Source organism: Vidua macroura, chromosome 6 (assembly GCF_024509145.1).
Source record: "Vidua macroura isolate BioBank_ID:100142 chromosome 6, ASM2450914v1, whole genome shotgun sequence".
In the NCBI taxonomy this organism is placed as follows: Eukaryota; Metazoa; Chordata; class Aves; order Passeriformes; family Viduidae; genus Vidua; species Vidua macroura.
The window spans coordinates 36,165,995-36,192,190 of record NC_071576.1 but is presented as its reverse complement, the minus strand read 5'-3'; the positions used below and the strand labels follow the sequence as shown (position 1 = coordinate 36,192,190).

The 26,196-nt window shown below is 34.4% G+C and overlaps 1 protein-coding gene across 5 annotated transcripts in view; it reads right to left on the bottom strand.

The window, feature by feature from the left end:
• Nucleotides 1-26,196, bottom strand: part of UBR1 (ubiquitin protein ligase E3 component n-recognin 1) — a 58,116-nt gene that overhangs the window by 16,731 nt on the left and 15,189 nt on the right. For 2 of the 5 annotated variants that reach the window (XR_008437496.1, XM_053979854.1), the window contains exons 6-33: nt 25,683-25,824; nt 25,095-25,157; nt 24,685-24,808; nt 23,087-23,194; nt 22,544-22,632; nt 21,623-21,721; nt 20,801-20,958; nt 20,055-20,154; nt 19,683-19,811; nt 19,291-19,471; nt 18,344-18,405; nt 18,016-18,126; nt 16,959-17,024; nt 16,748-16,849; nt 16,080-16,143; nt 15,555-15,679; nt 14,558-14,610; nt 13,446-13,548; nt 12,861-12,909; nt 11,182-11,336; nt 10,175-10,274; nt 8,373-8,482; nt 7,632-7,721; nt 5,858-6,045; nt 5,536-5,741; nt 3,182-3,275; nt 753-905; nt 229-326 (exon numbers count right to left, since the gene is read on the bottom strand). Coding sequence is in view for 4 of the 5 variants with exons in the window: in XM_053979854.1 (XP_053835829.1) it covers nt 229-326; nt 753-905; nt 3,182-3,275; nt 5,536-5,741; nt 5,858-6,045; nt 7,632-7,721; nt 8,373-8,482; nt 10,175-10,274; nt 11,182-11,336; nt 12,861-12,909; nt 13,446-13,548; nt 14,558-14,610; nt 15,555-15,679; nt 16,080-16,143; nt 16,748-16,849; nt 16,959-17,024; nt 18,016-18,126; nt 18,344-18,405; nt 19,291-19,471; nt 19,683-19,811; nt 20,055-20,154; nt 20,801-20,958; nt 21,623-21,721; nt 22,544-22,632; nt 23,087-23,194; nt 24,685-24,808; nt 25,095-25,157; nt 25,683-25,824 (3,122 nt within the window). In the remaining variant the exon portion in view is untranslated. The remainder of the gene's footprint in view (nt 1-228; nt 327-752; nt 906-3,181; nt 3,276-5,535; nt 5,742-5,857; nt 6,046-7,631; nt 7,722-8,372; nt 8,483-10,174; nt 10,275-11,181; nt 11,337-12,860; nt 12,910-13,445; nt 13,549-14,557; nt 14,611-15,554; nt 15,680-16,079; nt 16,144-16,747; nt 16,850-16,958; nt 17,025-18,015; nt 18,127-18,343; nt 18,406-19,290; nt 19,472-19,682; nt 19,812-20,054; nt 20,155-20,800; nt 20,959-21,622; nt 21,722-22,543; nt 22,633-23,086; nt 23,195-24,684; nt 24,809-25,094; nt 25,158-25,682; nt 25,825-26,196) is intronic. The other 3 variants (XM_053979857.1, XM_053979856.1, XM_053979858.1) reach the window with 3 other exon arrangements.

Here is a 26,196-nt window from a genome sequence, read left to right as displayed (position 1 = left end):
TTTCTACAGGAAAGATGGACATAATTTAACAAAAGCCAGAAAATTGGTGAGGGCACTGAAATCAAGATATCAACTCAGAAAGGGCAATAACTTTTATCCCCAGCTTTATTTGATGCTGTCTTGATTGAGAGCAAAATGTTTTTTTTATTTGAAGTTTTCAGCTATTACTAGTTAAAACACGCACTGACATCTATCCCACAGAAGAGCTTAAAAATTAAGGTAACAAACCTTTAGTATTTTTCAAGCTGTAGCCTGATATCCTGACTGTGACAATCTCCAGCCACCTAGCTAAAGACAGGATTTGAGCTACTGCCTCTGCATCCTCACTGAAAAGAAAAATAGAAAGCAGGTTTTACTTTAACACTCAAAAACCACCTTAATTTAAACAGCAGAGTACAAAATTAGGTCCTAACACATTAAACTCAGTATTTGCTCAGTTTTACTGGCTTCAGAAATTTTGAGCAAACAGTACAAAATGGAGTATAATGCTAAATACTAGGTCTAGGTACTTTCTCATTTGATTTCTGCTCCAAAGAATAGGCAACCCAAAAATGTTTTATAAAGAATAAAATATTTACTGCCAAAAGAAGTATATTTGGCTAAACAATCAATAAGGAAATATGCAGTACTTTATACAGATGAGTTTTTTTTCGAAAATTTGAAAAATTTGAAAAGCTGACCAGTCCCAAGGTAATATTTCCTTTTTTTTTTTTTTTTTTCTTAATTAGAGATTAACCAATCTGGTGTTTCACCTGTTTATTTTTTGAGCCTGCAATGGAACGATAGGAATCACAGTATTGCACAGAGATTTGCAAAGGGGACAAAGATATTCTCCATTCTCCAAGTCAAATATCTGTTCAACATGCAGACGTTGTCGGAAGTTCAGCTGCATTGCTTCAAAGTACCTACAACATTAAAAAGGAAATTAGAAAGTGGAATGGTTCAAATGCAACATGAACACAAAGGTCCAAAGCGTAATTATACAGCAAACACTTATCCAAGCCAACAAACAGGTCTTCTCCTTTGATTTGTAACTCTTGTACATGCTTGGATGGGAAAATAATAAAACCTTTGAGCACACAGATGAATGCATGGTGTATCACTAATGGGAATATGATGACAAGTTTCCCTTGTTTATATTATCCGTATAAATTTCATTAATATTTTGCAGACAAGCAGTCCTTACATTTTTCTTACTCTTCCCTCTTATCTTCAACATAATGAAACACTATCTAATAACTCTCATATGCAACTCACTGTAATAAATTTGAAACAGGTATTGAACATATGGTAATTTAATTCTAGGAAACACTACTGGTAGCATTTAATGAATGATTAATCAGCTATTCATTGCAATTACTGAGCCTCATGACTAGACAGTGGAACAGTAGCCTTCTTTTAACAGGAAGAGAGAATAATATATATTAGAATATCACATTTCAACTATTTTAAACAGAAAAGGAAATAAGAAACAACTATGATCTTTTTACAGGTTTCATTATTGTTCTGTCCCCTCAGTGGATGCAAGTAAGCTTTCAAATGTCATTATTATCTCATTGGTATTTATGGGAACAAAAAGATCAGACATTTAAATCTTCTCCTCTGGATACAAATTCAGCCCTAATGTTCAGACCAAGTACATAGGATCTTAGAGAGAAATATGAAATTATCTAACTTCCACACCAAGGTAGTAACTAGATTTTTTTCTTTAAACCATATCTTAAATAAAATAAAATTCAATTTATATGAAAAGAGAAAGCATATGTGCAGGGGCATCTGCAGAAGTTCAAATGAATACAGAATATTTAGGGAAGTATTTTGTTAACAAAAACCAATACATGGATTTTCACCACATTCACACAACTATGTTTTTGCAAGCAACTCCTCCTCCTCATACATGGCAACAAGGATATTCCACTCATTTCAACTTGTTCTGTTTTAGAGGATTTCCAGCACTTGTAGGCTGCACATAAAAATAGTTTGGAGGAATATTAGTAAGTTAGAATGTCTGTTATGTAATAAATAAAAGACTACACTCAAACCTTCTGTACCATACTGTATGTGAAGAGCCTGTTTTTCATTTTAATCCCATTAACCCATATAGCAAGTCATCTTTTCTTAAAAAGAGCAAAGGAACTGAGCTCCAATATTGCACTACTTAGATCTATGCAGATGTAGATGGATCTGCAGATGTATTATACTTAAGGAACATACTTCTGTTTCATTTTAAGTGTGTGCACCTATTTATTCTGTACTGATGTTTTATTGTAAAGAACAGCATTATACACACATCTAGAAAAGTAAAAAGTGAATGGTAAACACCAGAGGTTTAGTAAGATTTTTTTAAAGTGAAACAGCGCAAGTACAAACAACAAACCTCAAGAGATTGTTTATAACATATGTCATATGTATAAAGAGACAATTACTAGGGTAGCTTGTAATTGCATGACCCACCTCTTATCTGTTGATAATACTTCAGTGGGATTATTTATATTATTATCTCACACTGCTTATATAGTTTAGACTTGCCAGAACTATGTGGAGTGAAATGTAGGATGATTGTATTCTACAAGCAAGGAATCCTGGTCTTTTAATGTCCAGGTTGCATTCAAATCTAAAACACTTGGTCTGAATTGTGGGTCCCCCAAACAACAGAAATCAAATAAACTCTACAGCAACTGCATCAATTCTTCACCCTTACTTTTCATTAGGAGTTTCTTCACTGATATGGGAGGAGTCACAAACAAATACTGGTAGATTTAACCACACACATTCCTTATATTCTATTCTAGATGCTAGAATCTCTTCTAAACACTCACTGGAATAGATCAGTTTCACCCTTTAAGTATTGACCTGGTGACAGATTTTCAGAGTATCATTCCTAAAGTAAACCTACTCAATATGGTTTCTTATTCTTGACCAATTTTACTCCATTGTTTATATTCGCATAAATTAGTAAGTCCTTAGAAATTATTCTCTGGGTCATAGAAGGCCCTAAAACTTTTGATGATGATTATCAAAACATCTCTTGTTCCATATTTCATTTTCAGATGAGTACAAATAGTTTTGATCCCTTAATTAAATATCCACTTCCTGTACTTTGTTTTCAGTGTACTCTTAAGGTGATTTGGAAAATAGATTAATTAAAAACCATTAAAAGGCAGCAAAGACACATCCTTACTTCTGCCAGCAGGCTGCATGCATTACATGACCACAGCTCCCTGTGTGGGTCCCACAAGGTAAGTCAGGGTGCATGAAGAGAGGATCTAGTCCATCTAGAAACACACAGCAGAAAAATTATGAACAGTAACGTAACTTCCTGTCAGTATGAACAGAAATTAACAATATACACAGAACATGAACCTTCAGATCTTATTTTCCTACGGTTTGCAGAGTCACATTAAAGCTTCACTTGGCTAACCTTTCCAGACCAATCATGCAGCAGAGCAATGACAAGGAGTACCCATTTAAACTACTGAAGGTTTTCCATGTAAAGAAAAAATGGCAAAATTCAAATGGGTTAGAAAGAAAAAAGGGTGCTTCTGTACTGGAACAGATCTGTTGGATTCACTGTCACTGAAGCTTTTAATGTTTTTCTTACTTTATTTTTAAATGAAAATGAAACTATTAAGGGCATGTAGGATGAGTAATTTCTCCATCTAATCCCATGTATTTTCAAAACACACAAAAAACACTGCTGAATAACAAAAATCAAGTCTGTCTTTTACTAATCTTGCACAATTCTAAACAACAGAAACATTATGAGAATATACTGATGTCTTTGTGTTGTATATGCACCCAAAGTGGAATCCCACTTTAAAGATATCTAAATAATAGTGAAAAACAACAGTCCTCCATGCCTCATCTGGGGGACTGTTCATGATTTTGAACAAATACATTTGAATCTAACAAAATGAAAGAAAAAAACCCAAATTGCACTGAAAATAGTTCTGTTTGACAGCAGCTGAAGCTGCCCTAAGTTAAATGGAGACTGAAATACAAAAGTAAACCTTGGCATAAGACTGAATTGCCATTATCTGCACTTCTGCTGGAGGAATAAGCATTTTTACATTTATTTAGTTCTTGGAAGAGAAAAACTTCTTACAGGGTTCCTTGTAACTGATGAGCAGCAGAGGACGATGCAATAGGGTATAACAACTATAAACAATGCCCAAAAACAGCTTCAGAAAAAGGAACTCCATTCCCTTCTTCTTTCAATTATTTCAATAAGCAAACATATCACTACAGAAGATTTACAAGTGTATCTGACTACAAGAGCATAGGACTTAATCTGTACTTCAGAGTACCACAGAAAAATGAAATGTCATTAGTATATGACCTAGATAAAAATTCTATACAACTGGCTCAAAATTGCCATTGCAAACCAGTAGTTTGCTGATAAAGAGAAATGGATCAAGCAGGATTCTGCAGGAGATTCTCCTAGGCCTACGACAATTCAGTACTTCTTAATGATCCAGAGGAGAAACATGAAACATCTTATTAGTGAAACAACTTGGAAAAGGTTTGTAAACATGATAAACAATAGGGTAATACCATGGAAAAATATGAAAAAAAAAAAAAGATCTTACCGCTGGTAACAATCAAGAGTTTACTTCTAAATTAAAGCAGGAATAATGAACTGCACAAACATAATTTAAAGCTATTTTCTACATAGAAATGTCAATACAAAAAATAGGACATAGCATCCATTTTGCACTATAAGCTGACCATAAATCACAAAAAACCACCCCCACATCTGAAAATAAGAAGGAATTTACACTACAAGTTGTGACAGTAATATTTCTTGAAATATTACTAACTTCCTTTTTCAAAAAGAGAACAAAAATGTCAGTGAGTACTTAGGTTCTCCCATATCCTTGTATTTATTTTCTTCTTTCCCTTAAGTAACAGACCAAATTTTCCATCACGTTTAGTCAGCTGCTGCTGGGCTTTGTGTTCCCTGCTACCAATATGCTATTACAGAAATGTAACTCTTGTGATGGTGTAACTTTCTTGTATTCAATTTTTTGTTCACTCATCAGATGATATCATATGATCTTTGCTTAGATTTTTATCATTCTTTATATTGTTGTTTCTATTATTTATATATATATAAGGGGAAAAATACCCAAACCAAAACAAACACCCCAATCCTTTTCAGGCTGGCATATTGGCCTCTGATAGCGTTCATTTATTTCCTCCACATTGGGAAAATCTGCACCTGTATTGAACAAACAGGAACTGTGAACAGTCTTAGCTTTTCTCCAAACTAGCAACTTCCATTAACTCTACATGTTTTATTAAGTCTTGTGAGAGCAAAGCATTTTCTGATTTCCCTCAACAACAAACCTGAATCTTCATATACTTCTTATTTAAGTTTCAAACGGATTTTAAAGCAATTGAAAAGTTTGCACCCGTTTTTCTTACGTACAGTAAGCCATTTAGCAACCTGACCAAACAAAAGAGTTTAGTTGGTTGAAAGAGTTTGAGCTCCAGGTACAGAACTGCTTGTAGTCTAAAAGAAAAATCACATACCTCCTGAGAGTTCAAGAATTCTGCTCCTATTCTGAGTTAAGGCAGTTGACTTCTGCACACAGGCAGATAATACCATGGCAGCACTTTCCAACTTTACTTCCTGCTCCTCCTGACAAAGAATACAGGTCAAAACTTCTTTCTCAGTGACAGATGGACCTCGTTTGGGACCCAAAGCAATTCTGGAGTAATCAATTGCTGAAGAGGTGCTGTAAGACCAGAAGTGACACAGATATAAAATAACCAGCTGGATTTCCTAAATCAACTGATTTCTTCATGACATCTAACAAGGTCACAGACTACAAGTATGTCTGTTTTCTCTTACCTTTCTTCTTCCATAATAGCATCATCTTTCCCCTGGGCCTCCAGTGTGTTTTCATACAGGAGCTTGTGGGTTTCAATGAAATTCCTCTGCAAGGCAGACATCTGGGCCATTATCTTCTGACGGTGCAACCTCGCTGCTTCCGCCTTTCTCTTCCGCTCAGCTTTCTCTTTATCCTGAGTGCTCTGTGTCTTACAGTAAGAGAATAAAGAAATCACAGGCAACTAAGAACATCAAAAAATGAGAAGACTCTTTCCCAATTATAGGCATTCTAACCACTGACATCAAATGCCTTAACTGACAACATTTTAATGAGGGGAAAAAAGTTAACTGCTATCTGAAATAGAAATAAATAGAACTCAAATCTTTACATGTTGATGGTTCATTAACTAAGACTGGACTTTTGTGGTCTACAAAAGGTCACTACTACAATCCCTAGCCCAAAGATAAGACCAACAATCCCTGAGTAATTTCATTTAGGTACTTGTTTGTTCTTAAGAAATTTTAGTGAGTTGTACATCAAAATTTTCTCCAGAGTTCTGTTATTCTCCCCATAAGTAAAACCCTACTGAGTATTCAGTATCTCCCTTACAGAAATTGAAGGAAATTTTATCTTGAACTGCCTATCCATAACACAACAAATGTGTCAGCATTTTATGCATCTTTGTATTGTATTTTCATTATTCTCTGATACACTGGAAAGCTATTGTTCTTCCAACATTTACTCTTGTATCATATTTTCAAAAACCATAAACAAAGTATTTCTATGCTTTAGAAATGCAGAATTCAAAAAACACAGGTAGACTTTATTAAAACATATAGAACCTAACTCTTCCCACCCAATTAGTTAAGGGACAAATACAACATTATACACAAGGTTTCCATTCACAGTACCATCACTTTTCTAGGAAATCAAACAAATTGCTCCACAAATAGAACTGAATTTCTTATGGACTTCTGTGTTTTGTTTGATACCTTACCAAATCTCATATGACACCTACCTCAAAAAAGAAACACAGCATATGCTGTGTGGTAAGTTTAGAACTAGGCATGCAACGACCAGCCAAGAGATTGCTTGGCAGCAAGCTGAGGCCAAACAAAACGTGTAAGAGCAAACTGGTCTGTCTTCACTTATTGGCTAAGGGTAATCAGATTCTTCTTTTCTGTTCAAATGCCAGTTGAAAACACAACCACTTCTTAGGACTGAAGTCATCTTTGAAATGTCCATTTCATTGTGTCATTTGACCACTAGATTCAGAAGTTATTTTGAGGAAAGGGCAAAGAGACTGACAGAATAATTAATTAAGGTTCATGCAGGGGGGCTCATGTATGAGGGCTCATGCCCTCATACAATCAGGGCAAAGGACATTAACCTCTTGATAGATAACAAATTACAAGACATCATCTAAAGTGGATTTGTATTTCTAATTCTTGTATACAATGACAGTATAACAGAAGGTGGTCAATTCACAAAGACAAGAAATGGAAAGATGAACACAAATTGCTTCCTTCAGCCCCCCCAGTTGCTTCACTTAACTCAGAAGTACAACCAAAACTCACAATAACTGCTAATAATTCCATGAAACATGTTTAGTACAAATTTCACTTACTAAAAATATTATTCCTGGAAACTAAATCCTAGTTGTAGATAACATACCAGAAATCAGTTTTGAAAAATCATCATTTTAAGCAACAATAAATTTAGACACGTTACTGAAAATAGCTATTCAAAACATTAAATACAAGGTTCCTACTGAAGCTTTATTTTTATCATTACCTCATCACCTTTTGCAGCTTCTGAGCCTGATGTAGCTCCTACTGTTGCCAAACTAGACTTTTCTCTCAATCTCTTCACCATGTCAAACATCTAAAACCAGAGACTTAGATGTTAAAAATAAAACATAACTTGGCTCTTATAACAATATAGATTAATACATTTCCAATGTTACAATATGTAAGCACTGCAACAGGCTGCCCAGAGAATTTGTGGATGCTGGAAGTGTTCAAGTCCAGGTTGGATAAGGCTGTAGGCAATCTGGTCTGTTGGAAGGTGTCCCAACTCATGGCAGGGGCTTTGAGCTGCATCATTTTTAAGGTCCCTTCCAAATCGATCCATTCTATGATAGACAAGATTAAAACTCTTGGTATTTCATTTCACTTTATTTTCAGATTTTCAAATGGATTAAACCACTCAAAACTCCTAAATAACAGAAATACCAAGACTCTATGTGCACTCCCAGAACACTGCTTTAGTCATTATTTGCTGTTACTTTGCAACAGATATATGAGGAATATGTGTGAAAACGTCATGACTGGAATGAGCTACCCATGCAAAAATTGATCCAATACTTCCAAGTACAAGTAGCAAGTAGAATGCTGCAACAGATTAACCTTCTCAAGAAATCACTGCAGCTGTGAATGGATTATATGTAGGAATTGTATGTAGGAATCATAACATCTTTCATATCAGCTTTCTACACTACTGAAATCAGATCATACTTATCCCTCCTTCGTGTACCTGCAGTATCCAACTGACTGTGTCCTTCTGTGCCTCTAGCTGGGGAACTCTCTTCAATTTCTCCAGAAGCATTAACACATTCACAGCATTCAAGGCTGAGCTTCCCATTCCTTTGCAAAGTGAAAAATAGAAAAGGGCCTTCAGGGAAAAAAAAAACCTCTAACACTTTAATGTACTTACAACCATGGACATGCCTTAAAATATTGCTAATTATGTAATACACATACATGAACAGAAACTGTAGTTACATTTCTGGTATAGTTTCATCTGTTTATTTCAGTTATACATATATAATTTGTAAGTATGTAAGTATAATTTATCCCCTTGTAGATCAATCATTTCTGCTTTAGAAAATCTTTGCTTAATGTCTCCTTAAAAAAGAATCCCCTTTCACTTCAGAGGGAAGCAGTAAAGCTCTTTAGAGCTTACCTATGATTGCTAACAGCTTAGTGTGTACATGTTTACTTCTAATCACAAAAGCTATTGTAAGTACAGTAATTATTTCCTTCCTCACAACTTGGTGAGAGTCCACAGTATTCTAGGCTCTTCTCTAACACAAGAATGCTTTAAAATGGAGACCATTCTCTTCAATTATATTTCTTTTACAGCACTTACCATACAGAATCAATTTTACATTTTTAGTAGCGAGAAATATATTGCAAAAAGAACTGTCTTTTAATGAATTGTGTCTTGGTAAGAGCTTTGTTACAAAAATACTGATTATTTTTGCATCCCTTTCATGTAAATGGGGCTTTGATTTTTCTGGTACTGCAAAACTAAAGCTAGCAAAGCATTCTCTAGCATCTCATTTATAATTATTAGTTTTATTGTATTCCTGTAGTTGACATGAAGCTTCTTAAATGGAAACACTTTCAGTGTGATGATACTTCTCAACAATAAGTAAAAATTTAAAAAGAAAGTGCATTCGGAGTGCTTTTCAAACACAACATTTTTTAAAAACTAAATAAAGGGATTTCAGTAGTTTTACATATTCATTCTCATAGATGGTATTTGAAAGATACATAGATATGATGTTTAGGAACATGGTTTAGTGGTGCACTTGGCAATGCTGACTTAACATTTGGACTTAATGATCTTAGAGAGGTCTTTTCCAATACAAACAATTCTTTGATTCTACTTCACAATTCTTATCTCTGCTGCATCTCACAAGTGACAGTTATGTTTCATTTGACAATGGAATTTTTAAATTTATTTTTACACAGTGAAGCAGAAACTCTAGAGAAGATGGAAAATTATTTAGAAAATGCAGATTTCAACTCCCACCCAGTAGTCTTGAATGTAATATTTAGAAATGCTAAATAGAGCTTTCTTGTAAAAGAAAAGGATACATTCCACAGCCACTAAGTTCTGTTTCTATTTGCATTACCATAGTAAAAGACTGACTTGCAAGTAAATCAGTAATTGTACAGCTCAAGAGAACCAAAGATGGACACAGTTCACTTAAATCCAGTGCCATTTTTCAAAGAGTTCTTAGTTTCCATTTCAATGTTCTTCTTGTGAAGGAAAAACCATTTTCAGTTATGTAACACAAGAACTACTTTTCATTTCTTTCCCAGGAAGAGAAGCACATATCCTCTTCAACCTGCCTGGCAGCTGGGAACAGAGGAAGCTAGTCCAAATCTGGTTTCTTAATTATTAAAAAAAAAATTAATTACCGGGTTTTAATTATCCAGCATAAAATAAAACCTGACTAAATCGCTGAATTTCTTCTAGTTTATTTGAGTCCTTACAAAATCAATTTAGTCTAGTTTACTCTGTGCTTTAAAGAAAATGAAACATACGTGTTGCTTTGTGATAAAAATCAAAGGTTACTTCTTCTTCTGGAGACTTCTGTAACTGCTGCTTCTCTTCTAGTAACCCTAAAGAAAGGAGATGAAGCACCTGAAAAAAGAGAAAAATAGTAAGTCTCATTCAATGTTTAAGATATGGAAAACTGCATGTAAAATTAGGATGTTTAATACAGTTCTGTATTATATGATGATTATATTAATGATAAAACACATGAAAATACAGAGATCATACATGGAAGGTGAAATAAGAAAAAGCACAATGTAAATTTACTGCTTATTAGTTGCACTAAAATTCATCAGCTTGCACGTTCTTTTATATTAGTAATATGTGAAATCTTCTCCTTCTGTTGAAACAAAATCTATACTTGGCTAATTCCATACTCCATAGATTAGCAGGATTGGCAAGGCAATTAAACAATCTATACACTCTAACAAAACCAATTCATTCAAACAGTCTATAATTTCAGCTCCTAATTCTATAAATATTAAAATGACAACCCTACCAAAACAAACAAACAAAAAAATGCCTCCAAAGAGCATTTCAATAATGTTCTAAAAGACTCAAGCCACTGCAGTAAAATTAAATGTTTAAATACTTACAAAAATTATATTATTTCATGACTGAGGCCCCAAAGACATTTATGTATTTGGAGACTCTGCAGCTCAAAAAATTAAGGAATTCCAATTATCAAATGGTTACTCAATTGTGAAGTTTCAAGAAAAATATGAGGTGGGAGAATTACATATTGAAACAGCTTCAGTAACGAGGCAACACAGGGAGGAAAGTAAAATAGAAAACTTTAATACTGTTATGTATCATGTTTCTATTTTACAGCAGAGATAAATAATTAATAATAAAAATCTTTTCTTTGCTAGTAAGATTTATAAAAACAGGTTTGGGGACAAAATCATTCCAAGTTAATGTTTACATATTTTGGTCTTATCATAAGCAGTCAGCACAGGAATGACCATCAGAAGATGCCCAAGTCTAACCATACCATTTGGATCATTGCCTCAGTCCACAAATGGGTTTCCAGTTCCACTGCCCTCTGCAGAAGGGTGCGCAGGATGTGCATCATAACATCACAGTTCAGAATCCTCACCACGTTGCTGAATGCAGGACTGAAGTCTGGAGGAGGAGGTGGTGGCAATGCTAGGAAACAGATGTGCAAACAAATCAGTGAACTGACATCCCACCCAGAGGTAGAGAGCAGAAACATATTAATTTCAGTTAAAGAAGAACTGGACCTTTAAATGAGTAAAACCATGCTCAAACAATTGTGTGCCTAAGTCAACGTTCATCACTGGCAAAACTAAGTACTTTTAGTAAGTTCTTATATAAAATACATGCAAGCTAAGTTAAACAATCAAGTACAAGTATTAGTTACATCTGTAAATGCAAATTTTTAACACTCTGAACTGCCTTCTTTTTGTCTCACTATTAAATATACAGTTTCTGCTCTGCATCAGATAAAAGGTTTGCAAGTAGTTAAACAAAACGGAGGAGTGGAGCTTCCAGACTGTGGTGTCCCACACTACAGTGTCACATGTGCGGAGCTCTAAATTTTTTCTGCTACTGGCATTCCAGTCGTTTCTGGTTATGTTCATTTGCTGAGTTAATACTGGAACTCTGATGAGGAATCTCGGCATCTACTAACAGCACCTCATTTAACACCACAGCCTTTCCCTACCAGGAACCACTGACTTCAGTCTTCTTTAGGTACCTGGATGCCCATTTTCAGATTGCCTCACTTCAGAGGACCTCTGTGAATGCAGTGCTTCTGAAACCACCATTCTTTAGACAATTTAGGCCGAATGAAGTTACTGACAAAGACAACACAGCTACGCAGGAAGTACCCACAACACTAAATGTAGCCTCAGGGGAACACAAATCAGTGTCAACAGGTATCTTTGTATTTTGGAACTCTACTGTCCAATTACATGAGTCTCTGACAATTACATCTAAATAACCAGATTTTTTTTAATTTCCACAAAATAATTCCCTTGATAACATTTTAAGCTGCCAGAGTGAAAGAGGAAGGGGCAAAGCTGAGTTTATTAAATTGTTCATTGTACTTATTTGTTCAGTTTACCAAGTCTTCCTCAAATCAACTCAATTAAATGCTTGTGACTTGAACGGGTAAAAGTAAACTCAAAAGGGAAATAACATTTGTGTTACATCAGAAACACGGGGGTTCATTGTTTTATGTATTCATAGCTCATAAAAAATTTGTGCTAAAACTTAAGTCTTATTTTTGTATTACAGAATGGATATGAGCACACGTTCCTGTGGCAACCTTCTCTACATGCCACTATTATGTCTCAATAGTGTGCTAAAGAAACTGCTCACAAAAAACACTACAACTTTTGCCTATTAGTTACTCCACCATAAAATCTGAGTTCATGGGTTTGTCAATAGGTACTGCGCCATGTTTATTTCCCTAAACGTAAATTAAACTAAAAATTCCAGAATTCCTGTCTGTGATAAAAGAAAAAAGACAAAAGAAATACCAGGTGCTAATTAATGACAATTACTACAAATCACAACAAATTTAATATGAACTCACCTATCCATTATGAAGTCACAAGACATCTCTCAAAACTTAATATATATGTACACAACTACATATACTACCAAATTAGGACATTTGTTGAATCATCAATTTTAGAATTTTACCTTCATCCCTGTTTTCTTGTTTTCTTCTTTTCTTTTGTGTATGCTCAGCCTACAGAAAAAGGAGTATTGTTGTATCAGCACCTCTTCAGAAGTAATGAGATTATAATGAGATTAATGAAATTATGAGAAACCCTACACTAGAAATATGGTGAGAGACGTAATAAATGCCTGGTTGTGAACTAGAATTTTGTCTAAAACATGTTTAACAACATTTTACATTTTGCATTTAAATTTGTAGCAAAGATAAATAATTGGACATATTTGCTTCCTCAGTAAGAGTTACAAAAGCGAAGTTCAGGGTTTCCCAGTGCAAAGACAATTCTTATCACATTTTGTTCTCAGCATAAAGAGTTAACAGAGTACATACACAAGTTGCCAAAAAAGAAACACTAATGCAAACCATACCATGTGAATTTGTATTGAAAATTTTAACTTCATGGAATGTTTAGTTTTGAAGGTAGCTGCAGACACTCTATTGAACCACTTTCTTTAGATTGCATTAAAATTAAAATCAGCAAAATTCTTTAAACATTGGTAAGTATGGGGTTTTTTTAACCTTTGAGAGTGAATCTTACATTTGCTTACCTTGCTGTGCTGGGTCTTAGTGTAGTGATAAAAGAACATATTGAATTCTTTCAAACATTCATCTTTCAGTTCATAAACTCCATGACCAGAGACACCCGGTTTCCTTACACAGAAATATTTCATGATATACAGATTAATAATATACATTCAGCACATCTTTGAATGCAAACAAACACAATTTGTTTCCTAAAAGAGCAGGAATTGTAATGGTTACTCACTAACTTATTAAAAGCACAGAGTGAGTACAGTTATGAGTCTTAAATTTTCAATACAGGATTTACATGAGTAAATCCAGCAGAAAAATATTTTTAATTTATACCATCTAGAGCACACCATACAGCCTCTGAAAATTCTTTTTAACTGTATGGCTTAGAATTTCAGATATTGGATGTTTCTGCATAAAATTCAATCCTTTCTTTAACCAAAGTATAAAACAAGTAATACTTGCTGCTTTCCAGCCAGTGAGATTTTTTGAATTGTTCATATAATTCCCAAAGTAAGATTCCTAGGTACACCTACAGTTGCTCTTAATTAAACATGAACAACCAAGCCACATGAAATTTAAAATAAGGTATACTAAAATAAGACATTTTTCTCACAAAAATAGCAGACATTTGAACTGTTTTTTTTCAACTACAATCTATCGTTCTATATTTGCATACACCCATATATATATTTTTATATATGCTTGTATATTTTTATATATAATTAATTTCCAGAATAAAGGGAAAGTTCCAGAAAATTAGCAACAAAGTATCACTTACAACAGTTACTAGATAGTGATTGTCAAAGGTATGATGACTTCTTAACTTTCCTAACCATCTTAGAAAAAAAATGAACTACTGAAGATTCTCCCACTAGGACTTGAGGTTACAGAACTCCCGAGACTCCTCAAACTGAATTTGAGGAAGGAGGGTGACAAAGGGAAAGAAACAGCTGTAGTGTAGGATATTCTGCACACTGTTCTTTCCTAAGCACATTTGCAAATATATTTATTTCAAGATAGCAAAATATTAGCTAAACAGAGACTGTTGTTCATATTGTTTAACCCAAACACATCTAAAATTTTATTTCACATTCAAGCTATTTATAAAACAATATTAAGAACTTACTTGAATGTAGCCACTTTATCAATTACATTCTCCAAGCCAGTTTCATTGTTCTCCTGGTAAAAAAATTAGTTTGGGATAAACACATAATGATTCAAATATCTTCAGTATTACACTATGTGTAACAAAAATAGACAAACAAATTTAGATTATTCCCTAATTCATTAACTATTATCTTTTGCCCACTGTTTATCAAAAAGTAGATATTCATAATTGGCAAATTCCAAGGAAGTATCAAAGATACATAATACTTTCACTTAATAATATAGAATTTCATTAATAACAGAGCTGATCTCTAGAAACAGGTCAATGCTTACCCAATCTAGAAACAGGTCAATGCTTACCCAACCTTAACGAAGGGGAAAAAAGAGGCTTTGATATTTTAAACAGTGAATATGGATACTATGATAATATTTAAGGCTATTTCATTTACAACAAAAATTTAAGGGTTTTTGCATTGATTGCTGGCTCTGAACACTTGCAGAGACTATAAAATCTAATCCACATCCCTCACCTTTGCTTCAATCTTCAACAACTGTAATGGAATGGCAAGGAAGTATTTTTTTTCAAATAGACGTGTACAACACTTGACTTCAAATGGATGTGCACAGGTTTAAGTCATCAAAATTACAGGCTTACATTTATCAGTGGTACACAGGCCAGAATGGAATCAAGCTCCATCATCCTACAGGGCCAAACCAGACAGTTTCACAACTTTTCTTTTTGAACCTAGGAGAACTACAGCTGAATATTCTAAAAAAATTCACCTCTTAATCAAAAAGCATAATTCCCATACAAGTCTTTTCAGATCAGCCCATACTTGAATCTGTGACATTCACCTTTACATCAGTAAGGTGTGTCATGCCATTTTGTAATTCTCAAACCAACATTTAAGCTTTATATTAGAAATGCTTCCATATAAAGCTAAGAAAGCTAAAGAAGAAAGACATGAAACAAGAAATAGTAAATAAAAGAAAAAAGTAAATAAATCAGGACTCACATTTTCAGGCAAGGACTTGGTAATTGCACTGTGAGCCATTGGTTCAATACATAACAGATGGATGATTTCTCTCATTATTACATCTTCTTTTGTCACATTACTGATTCCAGGCACATATCTTTCTCCTGTCAGAATGAACCAAAACAAGAAGAATGGCAGATATGACAGGCAGAAAGTGAAATTGAATTTTGCACTATGATAATGGTATTGCTGGGATGTTTCATTGCATAAGTTTGCGTTTGTCAGAAGCCTGTCCCCAGTATCTGAGTAAAAATTATTCTTAGCCTAGCTTCCTAGCAAAATGGGTCGAGATGGACATGTCAATTATGAAGTTACCTAACAGTTTTTTTCCACTGTCCAACTCTTATTGTTTCCAGCTCACAAATACTTGTGTTACTGAATCATCTATTTACAAGAGGCACTCTTCAGTATCCTCTCTATACTGTTATGCTTAAGACAACCATCAAGCCTGCTCTGTCAAAGTAATATTCCATTAGTACAACAACAGAGAGAAATGAAACTTACCCACAACATAGATGAGAATCTGCAGCATCTCTTCTATTAAAACATTATATTGCTTAATCAAATCCTGTAAGAATGAGAGGAATCAGGTTAAAAAAACAAAAACAAAAGTGCAGAAAATTTCATCCACCAAATGACCCTGAGCTCAGCCTTCGTATCTACTACATTGCTGAAGCATTGTACTCTAGGACGAAATTTTCATTCTAAAAAGCTGGGAAAAGTGCCTGCTCTGGTAAAGGAGATATACAGCAACTGAAGTGCAAGACCCACATGCAAGAAATGAAACAGCTAAAAAAAGTATCCCAGATGAAGGGTTATATCAAAGTTCAGGCCACAAGAAGTAGCATAACAACCCAAGAAACTTCCAACCAAAATAAAAGCACGTAACATGGCTTAAGAGACATAGAAACACTATAGTAAAGTCATTTACATGGATTTTGGTAGATGCCCTATAAAAGAAAGGTCCAAAAGAGGCAAAACATGCTTACTAATTTTGAGGAAGCCTCTACAAATTCCAAATACAAAATATTTACCTAACCATAAAGCTCCTGTGTTTACTGACTTCTAGTGTGGTCTTAAAAATGCAGTTATCAACAGTAGCTAGTTTTTCTTATTGATGTTTCATATACTCAAAGCAGACAAATTAACCAGCAGAAAAATTTGCTACTTACCTGATCTTTGGTGGGTTTGATCTTTTTGAAAGCATCAGCAAGCTCATATCTCTGCAGTATCAGCAGGAGAAACTGGTTTGGATCCATAAGAGATGCACCTATCTATCAAAAAACTCGAATTAATATGAACATTACTTGCTATTTCAAAATCATGCAAATTAAACTGAATTTTTAAAAAATTACAACTATGCAGTGACTCAGAACATTGTACCTGGAGCATGATGATGTCTTTATCATACATCTCTTCTCTGCATTTAACATCTTGATAATAGAATACCTAAGAAATAGGAAAACAAAACAGAGATATAAAGTAATGTACTACCAAATGTACATCAGTTAAACTCAGAGGCTTTTCAAACTGCACCATACCTTTATCGGTAAAGGAAAGTCCATATTTCTTTCAAAATAAATATGTACTTTAATGGAAGTGAAAAATGTTTTTTCACCTATCCAGAAAAAGTCTATTCCATACTTCACACCCCCTTCCAAGAGGACGTAACTCCTATGGCTGCTACTGAATTAAGTCAAAATATCTCCTCCTCCTACCCCGGTTCTCAGAAAGATAATTCTGCAAGGGTTTACCAAGCTTTACTTTGATTTCATCAAAGGGTCCTGTGCAAGGTTAGCAGAGAATTTCTGCCATCAAAGGAAACAAAAAAAACAAAACAAAACAAAACAAAAAGAACAAAAAAAAAAAACCACCCCACCCAAAACAATCAAACAACAAAACCTAAACCACCCCAAAGTGAAGCCAAAGGAGGTAAATGCAAGGGTAGACCCTTCCCTTTACCTTTACTCTTGCAACAGAAGTCACAAGAATTAGAAAATGTTTGTATGTCAAGCTATAGGGTTCTCAAAAGCTTAGTCTGAGACTAAAATAGTTTCACTTCTGTATATAATAATTTCCTTACACCATGAGGAACTAACATTTTATGCTATAAGCAAGAGTACTAACAAGTACTTTTGCAGTGATTATGAGATCTGAAATTAGCTTACAAATAGACATCAGCAACATGGATACTATTTCACAGAGTAGGAAAAAGAGTAATAACGGAGATGAAAATACTCATCTAAGACAGGGAGGTAAGCCATTGCTGAAGATCGAAATAAAACCATGTAACCTAAATTTCCACCTAGAAACTTTTCTATTTACTGTAGGAGTGACCCCATGACCCTTCTCTGCACTGGATGGACCCCTGGCAGCATTATTGAGCAACCCTTGCAAACACTAACAGGATCAGCTCAGCAGTGAACACTGCAGGGAGTACCTGGCTTATCAGGGAAAGCCCATTCCTTCTCCACATCTCTGCAGCAACCTGCGCAACCAGGACAAGACATCGCAAAGGATATTCTACTAGCAGCTCCACTTGAAATTCTTCCTAGAATTTAAAAAAGGAAAAACAAACAAAAAAAAACCACCTCAGAATAAATCTGCCAGTGATTTTAGAAGTGTAAGTCCTAATGAACAAAGATATATTGACAGCTGAAAAATAACTTGTATGTGTGCCAGGAAGGTTAGAGAATATAGCTTGAGGCTTTTTTCTTTCCAGAGTATAAACCACAAAAACATTTGGGGAAAAAAAAAAAGTATCTTACAGGAGAAACAAACTCATGCAATCTTGAGATGGCTCCAGTCTTGCTTAATCGTACATGAAGACCTACAAAACCAAGGAAGAAAAATCAGAAGATAAATCTAAATCAGTGAAGGTTCTCCAACTTCTTCTAAATGTTAGCCTAAATTATCTACAGTTCAGAGAATTACAGAAAAAAAAAGCCCAAGTTTGTTTAGGAAAGACTTCATACTTTCCTTTTTTTAAGAGATGATCTATTACATTATCACAACAGTTCTTACTAGTCTTACAATCCATTATTTTATGAATAAATTTACACTAAATGAATGAATAAACACCATCCAAATTAAGATGCTAGATAATAAATAATTTTTTTATTTCACATTTAAATCATACATCAGTAGTCAATGAATTTCAAAACTACAAGGCTTAACAGATGGTATCTTGGTATCAAATGATGTGATAAAAAATCTACAGCTTAATAATAGCATATGATTTAATTTGTATTCTATAGAAAATAGTAATTGTATTCTGGCTGGAAGCCTGTCCTGGCATTGTGCAGAATATGTCTTTCAGGAGGAGCATTTTAACCATGCTAAGATACATAAGGCTGTAAACTAAATCCAGATACAGTAATCATGGACATTCATTTAAATAAAGGAGACAGAAACAGAACCAGAAACACTTCAGGGAAAACTAAGGACCTCATTAAAAAAGGAAAATTTTTCCTTCTTTACTGACTTTGCTCTCTATCAATGTAAAAGACATCCTCCAACCTCCATGGTAATGTTGTTTAAAGAAAAACTTTCCCTTAGTGGGACATATGGGGAACACGTCTTCCTGACCATGAGAATGTCAGAATGTCAGAGAGCACCTCATCTGTGAAGCACTTAATCTAAATGTTTTCTGAAGGAAAGAAATAGAGATGGATGACAAGCATGGTTTAAACAGCAATCAACACACATCACTTACCAGCAAGAGTCCTAGACAATGGCAAATGTATGCTGACAGGATCTGCAGACACTCTGTAAGGTCTGCTCTCCAGGGTATGGCCACATAAGTGAAATACTGTCTTCTCCCGAGAGCGGCCATTTGTGCTGCACCTCATCACAGCTCTATGACATTCTCTGTAGGACCTGAGCAGCAGCTCTTCCTGGAATTTAAAATACATGTAGCATAAAAAAAATCATACAGTCCTTCCTTTCTCTTGGTGACACCCAGATTAATTCTTTCAGACCAACTGTTTCTGTGGGAAACTACATTGAACAATTGTGAGCTTTTGTAAAAAGCTGCTATTTCAAAAGCTGTCAGGAAGATTCATGAAAGGCATGCATGCAAGAATCACAGAAAATTTATATGCTTACATCACAGGCACACCACTCCTGGAACATTAAAAGAATGTTCTTGAGCTGCATCTGAATGGCAATAGCTGCTTCCCAGTCAGGGTCCACCTCAATGTGCTGACCAATCTGTCTTTTTATCTCCTCCATTCCCTGAAATGGAAATCCCACAAAATACTCTGTCTAAATCACAGGCTTAACACAACAGAAAATTCCACAGGCAAAAGGTAAAACACATGTAACTAAATCTGATGAGTATTACTTGTATAAACAGGGACTGTAGAATTGAACACTGTAATTGCATGTTTACATCCATTATAATATTAGGGGGAAAAAGAGGAGCCGTAATCTCTTTACAACAGAATATTAGAGAGAAACTATTTAAGTGTATTGTACCTGCATGCAAGTTAGAATCCTTAGGAAAGAAACAAATCCTTCTAAAAAACGCTCCCTCAGACGGTCTGTCCATACTGTAGGTTTGCTGACTAAGATATACCTGTCCCCAAAAAAAAAAATATTATCATACTTTGCTCAGACTTCTCTTATGCTTGTATTTCAAGAGTTCTTGAAATACAATTGTTTTCAATTGTTTTAATACCATCAATTACATAATCAAATTTCATCACCCTCCCCATCTTTAAATACTCAGAAAATTTCCTCAAATACTAGAACTACTAATACCTTGGTGCGACTCCATCATTGGAAATTAACAGGGTTTTTTTTAATTCCAAGGTATTTGGGGTATAATAAATGAAGTCATAAACATTACTCAGCTTATTAGAGCAATTTGGTACCAGTAAAATTAGAAAACCCTATGCAAATAATGATTACACAGCTTTCCCAGAACAACAGCAAATGGGAGACAATTTCCCATACTGTCTTACAGTAGATACGTTTTATTTATTAATGTAAATATTATATGCAATTAGATAATTGAAAATCAAAAAATGTATTTATAGAATGTAATTTTGTTATTTTAAAAATTTAAGTTTCCACTGAAAAATAAAACATTAAGATATCATGCATGTTTTTTGAGGGGTTTGGGTTTGATTTTAAAGCAGTTTTATCATCAGACTCTGAACTGAAACACCTCATACTACCAATATTTTAAAGCCGCTCTAGTGTCTTAGCCTTACACTTACCTGAGGTCATATATTACTGAATACACCCGGTTCAGTTTGTCCTGGCTATAGCCTTGGAAGTTGAACTTGTCATTTTTGTCTAGGTACTCTGGAAGCACTTCTAGGAGTGTCTCTGTAATGGTGGTGATTACATTTTGCTCTTCAATAAGATGTCGGGCCTGCAAGAACAAAGTGGAATTTTTTTCTTCCTGTTTTTGTTAATTGTCTTCATCAAAATATGTTTCCTTTGAATTCAATCTTTCTGATTAAAAAACCTTTTTTGCATTTGCAAGGAGCCCAAGATAAAAAAAACTTTCACAGTATTTACTGCATAGGAACACAACTGCTAACAACCTCGTATGTTTGTTCTGACAGCATCCATATAATGGATATGCTGATTTTTTTCTAGAAAGATCATGTAGAAAAGAATTTTTACAGTAGTACTTCAGCCAAGAAACATATAACCTTTAAAATTTATAGATATACTTCCTCCCCATATCTCACCCCCACAAGAAGACAGTTAACCATTTTTTATCCCCTTGCCCTGTTTTTAAAGTCACATAGACAGGTAAATGTGAGCAGTAAATAAATACACAAAGTTAATGCAGAATACAATGTGCCAGGAACTTACACTTATTTGCATTCCCTCTTATGTTCTGTAATTAATTTTTCCATCAACTCAAGCTCCTGCTTTCATATTGGCGTTCACAAATCTCAAAATCATTCATATTCAACTCAGCAATGCATAAAGACTCCCTGCCAAATACAACAATCTGCAAAGGTGGCACTGCAAGCCATTCTCAAACTTATTTTACACCTCCAGCAGAGCCAGGCTGAACATACCAGGGTAGGTACAGTGAACATCTGAACTGAGAGTGCTGTCACAGAGAGAACTCTGTCATGATCATCATTGATGTATTCCTTTTGCAATGCCTTGTAATACTAGAAAAAGAGAGTATTGGGGACATGAAACAAATGTTAATAAAAACGTTTACTTTTTTTATTCACAAGAATTACATCTCAGTGTGTCTCTCCCACCTAATAGAAGCGGTTCCAACAAAAACAGCACAATATCCTCAATGCACCAAAGCATCGATATGGCCCCCACTGCCTTAATACTGAAGATAAGCACAAATTTAACTGATTTGTCGGATTGGAACCAGAATTATTTTCTCCTACAAACAATCTTACCCTGAAAAAATATTAAGTATCTGAAAAAAATTAAATATCTGAAGAAAAAAAAATAAAGACATTAATTTCTTAAAAAACAAGTCTTCCTCCTACAGTGAACTGCATGGATAGTTGTTCAACAACTGTCTGTAAAAGACATGTACAATGGGTAATGCCAAGTCTTTATTTGCTTTGTTTCAGTCCATAGAAGATCAAAAAGTATCAATCATGTTTATCAGAATTAAAAAGTCTCACCCTAAAACAAAAAGCACTTTGTCTTATGTTTTGTATATTTCTTAATTATTGTATCAAATTTTCAAAAAGAAAGGCCAATTTCAGTTGCAGTTCATCTGGCACTTCAAAAGACACAAGGAAGAATAACAATATGGTATACAAACAAGCATATACCTACATGAGTCTAAGGAACAAACCGGTGATATGGGAATTAATTAACTGCACTCCAATAAAGGCAGAGCCAGTTATTGAAGTTCTGCTTGTATAAAATTCACTATTTATATTGAAACACTTTTCAGTTTGGGGGGGAAATTTCATAATGCTAGTACAAATTCAAAGCATAAAAATGAAACCATTTACCTTCACAAATTCAACAGCAAAAAGTTTTTTGTATTCCATTTCCATGAAAAAACTACTGAAGATAAGTTCATGAAGAACCTTCCTCGCCCCTGCGAAGAGCCAATACAATGCATGTCACTTTGTTGTACTAAGATGCAGCTTTTTGTGGGGAAAAACGGAATTGATTACTAAACTAGAATTAGAAATCATTAAAAGCCTTTAAATGGTTATGAAGTATAAGAACAAAGTTACTAATGATTTTTGGGTTTTGACGTTTATTGGTACGTATTTAAAACATCAAGTAATCAAGTCACTCAGTGTCAAGTTGCATTCTGTAAAAAGATTTTTCAAGATACATAAAGTAGGACAAATTGAGGTGGCAAATATATATCCCAAATATATATTATATATTAGCTCACCTGTAAAAATTAAGACTGTATAAAAACTGTAATAAAAAAACCATGAAGAACTGTAATTCTACACACATAGCACTTACATTTATCTATATGTTGCACACATGAAAAATTAACTTGACAGATCTTTAGTTTATATGGATAAACAAACCTTTATGAAGCCTTGCATCCCATAGCATCAACTTGCTTATAAAGCAGGGCTTTTCAGATCCAGCTTCTTCCTTGAGACATATTTGACAAAAGACTTGGCGAAAGTCACCTGTAGGGATGAAACTACTCATTTGTACAAGAATGTTTCAATAATTAAATTATATGACACGAGAAAATTATAATTACCTAATTCTATTACTTAAAAGAAGAAAAAAAGAAGGCACTTAAATAAGAATTACTTTTAACTTTTTTTCTCAATTAATATACTTCCACATACCCTTTGCCTCACTAATTTCTTCCTATTATCCTTGCCTACCTAATTTAATAAACCCTGTGATGCAGAGGAGTATTTTAAAATGAAAATAATTTAGACAGCTTTGCAAAGCAGATCCACAAGAAGCCTTTACTATGCCAGCACAGAAATGCTCAGGGCTAGGCAAGTTTCTTCTGGTCGCTGCCACAGGCCTTGAAAGTCAGTCTTTTGTAGAATTTCAGAAATACTTTTGTATTTTCTTGCACCTATCAAGGCTCCAGCTGAGCACAGAACATCAGGCTCATAAAGCCTCTGTGTATATAATCCAGAAGGACAGGAATATTTGACCTCAATCTTTGTACTTAGAGTCTCCTGAAACATAGAGTTTCAAGTCAACATATCTGTTAACTTGCCTGGATAAAAATCAAACTTTCACTAGAAACTTTGAAATAATCCATACTCAAAAAACTTGTACCAACTGAAAGAACTGTCTGAGGAATTCAGAACAGCAAGAAAATACTGTTGGCAAAATAAATACAAAAGAACAGAACACTAAAACTTGTAAAACACAGTAAAGAATAACAAAAAAGTACAGTTCTGATCTATGTATTTCAAGTAAGTATTTAGAAAAATTGAGAAGAAATTCACTTTATTAAAGCTTACAAAGGAGCTAAAGCAGACCACCAGATTTACCTATCAAGAAGGAGGATAAGGAGTGAGTAGAGCTTAATTTGTACTGTGTGGAGAAATTTTATAATGGCTTTAGTGTGGCAAGACATAAGTATGAAAAAACCAGTAACAAATCAAAAGTACATTGATTCAGAAGTCTTTAAAACCATAAGCATCATCAAACACCAGCACAATGCTTGAAAGCTTCAAATAGACTTTCCACTACTGGAAATTTTTATAAATTAAGATTTTAATGTGCTTGTTTTATTGACACTTTCTAATGAATCACAACTATCAAATCTGAAGCAAAAATTGATGTAAGCAGAGGATGTATGTTTCCACTGACAGAGATGCTCTGTGGCTTTCCACCAGCACTGAGGAGGGAAGCTTTTAAGTAAAGGAATCATACACTGAGTGTATGTGATGCTAAAAGTGAGAATAATAAAACTTTGAGATAGTGCTCCATCAGGGAAACAAACACATTTATTTGAACAAGAAGGAACAGAAAAGTACTGCTTCTCATAACCTTGCTAAGGGATATCATCACCCATGCCACTGCACTATTAATTTTCTAATTAGAACAAAGTATTTTAATTAAGGGAATATCATATGTAACACTGCTTAATTCATTCAAATACTGGCATGGCATCATTGTAACAAAACCCAGTAATGCTTACTTGAATAGCTCATGAGTTTGTTCAGCCAAGAACCAAGGCGCAAGGCAAACTTCTGGTGTGCCATAACATCAGCGTGCAGAACCTCCACGTGAAGAGGTCGTTGAGAAACATTTTCAGAATGCCTCTAGGAGTCAGGTAAATATTAGTACATATAAAATAAAACAATATTTATTTCATTACTTATTTTCATTACCCAAGCAAAACAAAGAAAACAGTTTAATAATTTATTTCTGAAGATACCTGTCTCAAATGTGGTGGTGTAAATTCAATTCCAAAAACTTCACAGGCAAGTTATAAAACCATGGAAGTACTAAGCTAAAGACTGTATGGCAGTCAAATAAATGCTCAGGGTTAATACTAATTAGGTTGGTATGGGGTGTTTTTTTAACAAAATTACTTTAGGAAGTTACCTTAATTTCTTCTTTTGCTTCCTGACAAGAGGCATAATGTCCTGCCTTAACAGCTCTACGACCCTGTTTAAGAAAATATTGAGCATGAGACCAATATAAAGCAAACGTAAAACATCACAAGTCTAATCCTTGCTATGTTTTTAATACACAATATAAAAAACAGGGCCAAACATCACTCACCATGCTATTAAACACCAAGAAGCAAATAAAAATTAACATAATTGTCTGTAGGAAAAATGTTAACCAAATTAACAACACAACGACCAAGTAAAGTCCAGCTATCTTACTATTAAATAAGGAAAATTCATGTACACATTAAAACAGATGAAAGATTTCTGCAGAATAATTTCAATACAAACCATATTAACTTTCCTCCTGGCACAAAGTACATGAAATAGCAGAGTATAACCAGAGATATGTGCTTCCTAAACAAGTTATCCACATCAGAAAAATAAGCGTTGACTAAGAGTTGCTCAGCCATGTGCCTTTCTTTCCTCAAGCTCCAGCAACCAGAACCAAAGATTCTATAACTGGAGGAGTAACTCTTAATGATTAGGTGACCCTCTCCAATCACCCAAAGGCACTAACCTCTTTATCTATGGCAGTCGTATGCAACTGGGCTTCACCAAGTTCACAGCCCAGTGCCCTTTGCAGGCTGTAGATGACATGATCATAAGAGTGGTGCTCATCATTGAAAAGGACACAGTAGTAGCTGTCTACCTTCTCTCTGCTGGGAAAAAGGTAACATAACATACAAATAAAAGTAAAATTGTAAATAGTGTCCTACCGAATACAGCTTAATTGATAGCTTGAGAAGAATGCCAAATACAATAAAAAGAAATGTATTCAAGTAAATCAAGCATATTCTTCATGCTAATGACACCTCCCCACAATCTATGCCAGAAAAAGCTATAGAAATTATGTTTCAAGTACAAAAGAGAAACTTAGAAGTAATTTGATATTCCCTTATAACTTCCTTTCTCTAATGTTTTATGAACCCATTTGTTTTTAAATGTGGTACACAGCCTTTTTCCATTTTCACAGAATCATGGAATGGTTTGAGTTGGATGGGACCTTCGAAGTTCATCTAGCCCAGCAATGA